Below are 9767 nucleotides of genomic sequence, written 5' to 3'. Positions count from 1 at the left end.
ATAAAATCCCTCCCCCCAAATCATGCAGCCTTAACCAAAATATTGTAATATCAGAAAGGGACATGATGCAGCCATCTATAAAGCACTGTTCATCCCCTGAGAACATTAGTGCAATGTCAAATGGACGATTTAGACAACTTTTTACCAGAACCTTTTCTACTTTTTGGCTGCTATACTTTCATTTTAAGTGCATTAAATAGAGAATGAAGTGAGATGCATGTACCTGTGTCTGTTGAGGTTGAGTGTAGGCTGGCGGTTCTTCGGTGGGTTTCATGATGGCTGGCTGTGTGTTTGCTGTGGGTGGGACTGATTTAGGGGCGGAGCCTGGCGGGACCTATAATGCCACAAAATAAAACATGAGACATTGTCGTGCAAAACACCTCACGATTTCACCACATCTGCAACACAATAACAACATAACATCTTTTCTTTTCATTCATAAATCCAGACTGACTGGATGTGTTTGACTATGTTTCGAATGTTCTGGATCATCCAGAAATAAAGCAATTTATGTGCACAATTAAGGAAAGGAAAAAAATTTAACAAATGCCTTCAGTCGACTGAATGGCACAAAATCTGACTGGTTTGTGCTGTAAGTGTGGGCTGTTCTGGGCAGCGAGCCATACGATGGTACAGCTTCACTAGTTATACCACACTGTGAATGATGTTATTTGTTGGTACTGTATGTATGATGTTTGTTTCCTTGCCTGCATCTCTCTCTTGTTCAGAAAGAAACATCCTACTCATACTAAATCTGAATGTATGCAGTGCACTCTATACACACATTTGGATGACCTACAACATTTGCCAAAATGTGCAGTATAAAACAGAGCACACTGCATGGAATACTGCATCCCACAATGCAATGTACTCACCTTGACCTTCCATTACCAGCGTGATGAAGGAAATTAACGTCAGCCACTACCTCACTGTTTGATTACATACAATAAAGTATTTACTATGTATGTAACAGTGTTATTATAGTTAACTAAAACCATAAAAACATTTGTAACTTGAAATTAAATAACTGTTAATTGAAATAAATTAAAAACTTATTTCAGATATTTCTCATTTTCAGTTAGTTTCACTTGATGTACTAAAATAAATAAAACAACAAAAAATAATAAAATTATATAGAAATATTTTTAAATTAGTAATAATAATTTCAAAAACATCACAATTACTAAAACTTCCATTAAAATGAAAAGAAAACTTAAAAATAAAAATTACTTTAAAATATTAATACAAACTATAATAGTATCTCAATAGTACCAAAATAACACTGGTACAGCCAGCCAGCCTCCCTCCCTCCCACACTCCCCAGAGTGTGTTGGCGGATGGTATTTTCGAGCCGTTCTAATTATTATTGTCCTTAGAAAACCTGTACATTTGTTAATTTTATACATAGTACGTTTTATACATATTTTATACATAGTAAGTCTCATATAAGAGTCAGTCTGTCTCTGTCCTGGGCGTCTCACCGGCTTTGTGTCTGTGAAAGGGTTATACTGCTCCAGGCCAGGCGGGGCAGTCTGCGTTACTTGTGTCACTGATGGATCCTGCAAAAAAACAGAGAGGAAACAGCCTTTAAGTATTTGTATGTTTAGGATATTTCACCTGAATATTATTTTACACAATTTGCACACACCTGTATAAAGGTTTTTTGTACGCTTGTTTACTTGTACTATTAAGCTTTTAACCTGATTGTCTGACATTATGCATCAACCTGGTACTTTTTAAGTGTGTTAATTTTGTTAATGAAAACTATGATGAAAAATATTTGTTGATGACCTTTTTTTCATCAGCATCATTAAACACTTTAAACATTATTAAACACATGAAACTCTGATTATACAGGGCTCCAGACTGTGCCTAAAACGGTGGCATTTGCGACCAAAAATATTTATTTGCGAGCGAAGTTTCTGCTGAGATCGCCACTGGCCACATATTATATAAATGTACATGTTATGATTTAAAAATGTGCATGTAATGCCTTTTTTCCTCTTTGTTTTGTGATCACATGATTTGTTATGTTGATGTAATAAACCGAGATGATGTGCATCAAAGTTTTAGTGGAAAAAGAGTCCTTATCGCCGCCGAACAGCAGCGTTGATGGCACACCTGCTGAAAGCAGCAGCTCCGGTTGTGCAGCACGAGAGAAATCGAAAATGACGGAGATGTGCGAAGTAAGTGTAGAAAAGCAGTGTCAATTTCGTGCACAACTTGAACAGATTACAACAGGTAAAGCTGTCAGCTGTGTGGACATTAACAATATCATAACAATTCTCGTTTACAATCAATACTGATATGGCTTCTTTAGTCTTTAGTCTAAATGCTGTGCTCTGTTAATGTGTGAAGTTCATATTATCTGAACAATAATCGCAATACGCTTTGTGATTAAAATGAAAAGAAAACTTAAAAATAAAAATTACTTTAAAATATTAATACAAACTATAATAGTATCTCAATAGTACCAAAATAACACTGGTACAGCCAGCCAGCCTCCCTCCCTCCCACACTCCCCAGAGTGTGTTGGCGGATGGTATTTTCGAGCCGTTCTAATTATTATTGTCCTTAGAAAACCTGTACATTTGTTAATTTTATACATAGTACGTTTTATACATATTTTATACATAGTAAGTCTCATATAAGAGTCAGTCTGTCTCTGTCCTGGGCGTCTCACCGGCTTTGTGTCTGTGAAAGGGTTATACTGCTCCAGGCCAGGCGGGGCAGTCTGCGTTACTTGTGTCACTGATGGATCCTGCAAAAAAACAGAGAGGAAACAGCCTTTAAGTATTTGTATGTTTAGGATATTTCACCTGAATATTATTTTACACAATTTGCACACACCTGTATAAAGGTTTTTTGTACGCTTGTTTACTTGTACTATTAAGCTTTTAACCTGATTGTCTGACATTATGCATCAACCTGGTACTTTTTAAGTGTGTTAATTTTGTTAATGAAAACTATGATGAAAAATATTTGTTGATGACCTTTTTTTCATCAGCATCATTAAACACTTTAAACATTATTAAACACATGAAACTCTGATTATACAGGGCTCCAGACTGTGCCTAAAACGGTGGCATTTGCGACCAAAAATATTTATTTGCGAGCGAAGTTTCTGCTGAGATCGCCACTGGCCACATATTATATAAATGTACATGTTATGATTTTAAAATGTGCATGTAATGCCTTTTTTCCTCTTTGTTTTGTGATCACATGATTTGTTATGTTGATGTAATAAACTGAGATGATGTGCATCAAAGTTTTAGTGGAAAAAGAGTCCTTATCGCCGCCGAACAGCAGCGTTGATGGCACACCTGCTGAAAGCAGCAGCTCCGGTTGTGCAGCACGAGAGAAATCGAAAATGACGGAGATGTGCGAAGTAAGTGTAGAAAAGCAGTGTCAATTTCGTGCACAACTTGAACAGATTACAACAGGTAAAGCTGTCAGCTGTGTGGACATTAACAATATCATAACAATTCTCGTTTACAATCAATACTGATATGGCTTCTTTAGTCTTTAGTCTAAATGCTGTGCTCTGTTAATGTGTGAAGTTCATATTATCTGAACAATAATCGCAATACGCTTTGTGCTCTGTTACCTTAATAAAGTATCAGCTTTAAAATTCTGCCAAATTCATAATGAATTTCAAACAATAAATACAGTTTTGGCACTCTTTAATGTGGCATGAGCAATCGCTTTACAGTTCAAGTGGCACGTGAACCCATCAGATCTTTCTCTTTACTACTGTAGTACAAAATAAACATGAATGAACATCAAAAGCTATATTATAAAATGGCCTACAGTACAACTTCCTGAAATGTCTCATGAAATCGCTCATTCAGTGTTTCAAACTGCGGAAAACATGTAAAGTAAAGAAAAGTAAATGTAACGTTCTGTGTTCAACAGAAGAAAGAAAGCTTGTAAGTAGGGTTGTGACGGTGAGGAAATTTTCCCACCGGTTAATCGACGCGTGACAACACCGGTAATACTCCAGTCAATAGGCTTTTCAAAATCTAAAATATTGCCAAACAGGAGCCTTTGCATTTCCTTTCTAAACAATCTTTTGCCATTGTCTTGTCTTTCTCACCTCACCCTTGTCAGTCAGCTCGACTCACTTTCCTCACGTGATAAATAAAATCTGACTCCTGCTCCGTGGTGCACTGTCATTCGCGCATGGTTCGGCACGCTGCATTGAGCGTTTAGTTTTTAAAAGTGTGTCCTCTAACTGAACTAGGCTAAATGATTTTTGTTACTATAAAAAAATCCAAACGACGGAGGGGGGCGGTGCCGCGGTAGGCAACTGACGTATCCGGAGTTGCGGCTTAACACCGATATAACCGAAAACACCATCTATCGCAGCAAGCCTACTTGTAAATTGTAATCAATGCCACGTAACAATACATTTACCTCACAATAACCATTCGGCATCCATAAGCTCATCAGTCAGCTGGAAAAAAAATAACTATAAAGAAGAGTATTTTGCTAAATTTATGCTCTATATTCAGAGCTTTACTTAACCTGTTGTCTACATAAGAAAAAATACAAGGAGCTAAAGATAAAATTCAACACCATCATAAATTTCATGTTACAAATGAAGAAAAAATGTGTGCAAGACATATCACAACATTTATAGGATGCATTGAGGAGGAGCCCAAACTATATTTTCTTCAACAAAAACAAAAAAAACAAAAAGGAGAAAATTATAGACATGTTCAGGGTTAAACTCAGTGTTGAGTTCAGGTCCATTCTGACCCAGAAGAGATACATAATGTCTAAAAACAGCATAGTTTTTAGTAAGAGAATGAAACTTTGCAAGCATTTTATACATTATTTTCTACGAGTCATAACAGTCTCATAACAGACATAAAGTTGCTGATCAGATACGATATGGTTTTATTTGAAAAATATTAAGTTATGACTGATTTATAAAACAACGATTCTTGATTAAACAAAACAACAACAAAAAAACTGGCAGACTAACTAACACTATTTTGTCAACGTGACTTTGTTTCCAGACAGACTGAAGGAAAAAAAACTGAGTAAATGCAGCCAATCAGAGCAACGTTTACTAGATCAAGAAAGCAATTCCCGGTTTTTCATGTAAAATGCATCCGACGTTTAGCGTGCGGACTGTGAGTGGGTGGCCGAAGCTACTTGTTATGCATCTTCTTGCATATTTATGCAAGTGCTCAGAGCTCCTGAAAACCAAAACAAATTCCATGTGAGCAAATAAAGCTCCTTCAGATGTTTGGTTTGGCTTCATGAAACTGAAAAGTGTATACAGTACATAAAAATACTTTTATTTCCATGGTAACTGTACAGTTTGTTTGGCATGTGTGCTAAACTCGTGTGTGGCCGACCTAGTCTTATTTACACACACGCTGAAACTAAACTGCACAAACAAGTCATTCAGAAATCATTATGATTCTGACATCACAACATATGACTCTGCAACAAGGTTTGACAACAAAGCATAACTGATGCTGTAAAACAACCATAAACTAAGATCTAAACGGCTCTAAACAAACTCAAACTTTCCCCTCACGAGCGGCTGATAAAAGCACTATTATCATGACTAATGTCACGCAGATGTCAGAGAACTCTGAGAAGTCCAGAGTAGGAATGGGCATTCCAAGCAAAAATAATATTAAAAAATCGCTAGGTATTATTCAATTATTATTTGAAAATCGCACCCCTCCCCACATGCACGCACAAACACCCCATAAACAGAGAGAGAGATGGAGAGAGACGGGATTCACGCTTTCAATCTGTATGATAAACTGTTTAATTCAGAAGATAGGCTATTAACTCAAGCCATATAATGATCATAACGTGCTGAAACATATTAATATAATAAAAATAACTGAATGACAGCACTTATTAACATAACAGTCCGTCGATTAGCATAAATCAACTGCTCATAAGGCTAGGACATATCCATTTCAAAAAATGTAATCCCTAAAGGGAATAGATACGAGATGGGAGGAAAAATATACTTCAATATCTTCTGTCGCAATTATATCGTTGGGTAATTAAACTGTATGTTAACTGCGGACATCAAGGAGTCGTTATTAATATGCGGGCATTGAAATATCAACGCGCGCTTGTTTTTTACTTTCACTTTCGAGATCCGCGATCACATGTACGGAGCAGCACTCGGCAGTACTTACCACACATTTGACAAGATTAGATGTTTGTCAGTGGTGCTCAGGATCTGCAAATCATTCGCCATCATCCTATCAGTCATCTCTCCTTACTCTGTTTATGTGGTAAGTGAAATGTTATGTACTGTAATGTAACAGATTAACGTTAGCAAGCGGCTAACCATGGCCCTTTAGTGGCTCCGTAGAACGCGTTATTCACCTCTAACCCAGTCGGGGGTGTTTGTGGTCCACACAGAGCTCTTATTTGACATCGTCCCAAATTACTGTAACCATTATATGCTACGCAAGTCTTTTTTTTTATGCCACGCAAGTCTACAGTGTGCGCGTGAGACAATGTGTTCATCTGTTGTCTTTGACAGCTTTTAGGTGCGTTATTGGCAGCGCCACATGAACGCGTCACCACCGCATCAGCATGGAAAACATGGGAACATTTTTTAAGACAATAATCGCACAACCTATTCGATATTCTAGAATTAAATCAACTAATCGAATATTCGAAAATCGTGACACATCCCTACTCCAGAGCAAGCCAAACTAATCCTGACGCCCAGTGCTGAGTCGGCATCAGATTAAAGCACAGAACAACACAGAGAACGCAAACACACATTATGGCACGCTTCACAGAGGAAATACTACACATTCTGTCCTCCATTTCCACAGCCCAGAACATCAGGAATATCAGACGGAATGCTGTAATTTTCTCCTGCCTGATTCCAGTAATTTACACAGAGCAAAAGCTATAAATAGATGAGGGGGAGAGATCAACCCTGGGTTCAGAGCAAAGACTGCAACCAATATGGCCTCTTTATGACCATTTTTAATGGTTAAAGCAATATTTTAAGTTAAAATATAGGTTTTTATTTATTCTTTAACCAATAGAATGCAACAATAAAAACATACATATTATTATAATTATTATTAATATATAAAAATATCTAACAATAATAAATATATAAAAAATATTTATTATTTAAAATATTTGCATTTTTTAATAATAAATTATTATTATTATAAAACAATGCAACAATAATACATATATAAATAAAATAATATTTAAGATCTTTCTTGAAAATAATTTAAAAATGAGTTATTATTAATATATATATAGACAGACACAAATCTTCAAAAAGTTGTATCATCATCAATATTAATAACAATAGTAATAATAATAATATCGCAATATTTCTATTAATTTAATAAGTATTAATTCCAAACACATAGCAGGGAAGATGCTTTATTAAATTCCTGTGTTTCTGGATAAAGATAGTTGACTATTCCCTCACCGACTAAACCAGAGATCCTTTTAACACAGAAGGTCCAAAGAACGTTAACTACAACACCACACACACACTAAACCGTCCCTAGTTTCCATAGCAGCCCCAGTATGCAGCGCTCAGGTCCTGAGGCGGATCTGTTTCATACGGCTGCCGAACTGTCAGGACTCCAGAGCCATGAATATTTCAGACTGTATAACAATAAATGTTTTATGGGATAATCGCACACACACATATAGATTTGTACTAGCAGGAAGACACTGTCTTTGTCTTCAGTATTGTAATCCAGTGTTTCCCACAGACTTACACACTATGTGTGGCGGCACTTCCCCTGGGGGAAATATAGGCTATATATGAAACAACAGAGGGGCTGATTGATTGAAAATGCAAATTAATTATCTGCCATCAGGTGGCGCTTTTGGAGCAGCAGAAATGCCGGTTTCACCGGTAATGGCTGTAATCAAAGCAGCGCTCTGCTCATAAACACTACTTTATCGGGCATTATAGGAACGATTAAATGAAAATGACATCGAAACTTTTCTAAAGACAGTCGGTTCCTTTCAAAGATACAATCATATAAAAACACCCGTGCCTGCAGTGCTCATGTTTATTCAACGAAGTCAAAGCCTTTTGGAAGATCTATTTGTGGCGGTCAGTTTTGATATTGTGGCGGGCCGCCACAAATAAATCAATGTATGGGAAACACTGTTATCATATAAACACTGCGAGACAGTGATGTCTAATATCACACTGTATGATCACCTGACATGGACGCATGTCTGTATCTCCAAACCTAGTGAACTGCCTACCTAGAAAGCATTTTTAGGCATTATAAGTACGTCTAAACATTCACACTCACAAAGGAAAGGGATATGGAGCACACTAACGATTAGTCTAATTTTGCATAGTTCACCCAAAAATAGAAATTTGCTGAAAATTTACACACCCTCAGTCCAGTAATGGATGAATGGGTGCCGTCAGAATGAAAGTCCAAACAGCTGATAAAAACATCACAATAATCCACAAGTAATCCACACCACTCCAGTCCACATCTTGAGAAGTGAAAAACTGCATTTTTGTAAGAAACAATCTGTTGCTTCTAGGGCTGCACGATAAATATCGCACGATATTTAATGCGCATCTCGTCAGTAAAGTCGGTTCTGTAATCAGCGGTAAATCTTTACACGTGCGTGCTTTCACGTGGAGCAGCATTTACTTAAAACATGTGCAAAATATGATCGTGATTTTGCGCAGCTTGTCTGTGAACAACGGCTCTGTGTAGTAAATGCTGCTCCACGTGAAAGCACGCACGTGTAGAGATTTACCGCTGATTACAGAACCGACTTTACTGACGAGATGCGCATTAAATATCGTGAGATATTTATCGTGCAGCTCTAGTTGCTTCCAGCTAAAATATGAGTCCTCTATTCTTAATATTATTTCCCCCAGTGAAAAAGTCATCTTGTCTGAATCAGGAGAGAAATCTGCACAGATCAAGCACGGTTTACAAGCCAAATCAGTCCAAAACAGCTCTAAACAAATATGTGGTGGGTGGATTTTGATGTGAGAGGACAACAGGAGATGGACTTTCTCACTGGTGGAAGCATTATTATTGATTACGGACTTATATTTTGCCCAGAAGTGATGATTTAAAGTTAAAAACGTCTTAATGATGGATTTGTTTCTTACAAACACGCAGCTTTTGGCTTCACAAGACATTAACTGATGGACTGGAGTGGTGTGGATTACTTGTGGATTATTGTGATGTTTTTATCAGCTGTTTGGAATCTCATTCTGACGGCACCCATTCACTGCAGAGGATCATTGCTGAGCAAGTGATAGTGAAGTGCTACATTTCTACAAATCAGATGAAGAAACAAACTCATCAACATCTTGGATGGGCTGAGAGCACATTTTCAGCAAAGTTTCATTTTTGGGTGGCTATCCCTTGAAGTGTGAGCCACTTGTTTACCTGAGTGTATGATACATGAACCTGTTGATGATGTACTGTAACAGCAATTCGGCGTTGATTCAATTCAAGCAACAACGTCAAACTCATAGAACTTTTATTAACAAAACGAATAAAAATACACTATATATGCCTAATAAAATAACAAATTACTTAGGCTACACGAAGTTTAAACAGCAAATCAAAAATCAATTTTTGAATTTTAAATAGAAAATCAGCAAACACTGTGGAATTAAATAAATAAGAAACATAGAACGTTTATTAGCAAAACGAATAAGAAAGCTTGGAGGCACGGCATATACACCTTGATGTAAAATAAAATAAATAAAATACACAAAGTTTAAATAAAGT

At 36.8% G+C, this 9767-nt stretch overlaps 1 protein-coding gene across 3 annotated transcripts in view; it reads right to left on the bottom strand.

Moving 5' to 3' along the window:
- scamp1 (secretory carrier membrane protein 1) overlaps positions 1-9767 on the bottom strand; it is a 32437-nt gene that overhangs the window by 13231 nt on the left and 9439 nt on the right. For 2 of the 3 annotated variants that reach the window (XR_001636119.1, XM_016509554.1), the window contains exons 2-3: positions 2684-2761; positions 224-334 (exon numbers count right to left, since the gene is read on the bottom strand). Coding sequence is in view for 2 of the 3 variants with exons in the window: in XM_016509554.1 (XP_016365040.1) it covers positions 224-334; positions 2684-2761 (189 nt within the window). In the remaining variant the exon portion in view is untranslated. Of the gene's footprint in view, positions 1-223; positions 335-1481; positions 1572-2683; positions 2762-9767 lie in introns of those variants that run through there. The other variant, XM_016509555.1, reaches the window with a different exon arrangement.

The sequence above is a fragment of the Sinocyclocheilus rhinocerous genome, unplaced genomic scaffold (genome assembly GCF_001515625.1).
Source record: "Sinocyclocheilus rhinocerous isolate Xijiao unplaced genomic scaffold, SAMN03320098_v1.1 scaffold1045, whole genome shotgun sequence".
Classification (NCBI taxonomy): domain Eukaryota; kingdom Metazoa; phylum Chordata; class Actinopteri; order Cypriniformes; family Cyprinidae; genus Sinocyclocheilus; species Sinocyclocheilus rhinocerous.
Note: the sequence above shows the minus strand (reverse complement) of the source record. Positions and strands in the feature narration are given on the sequence as shown.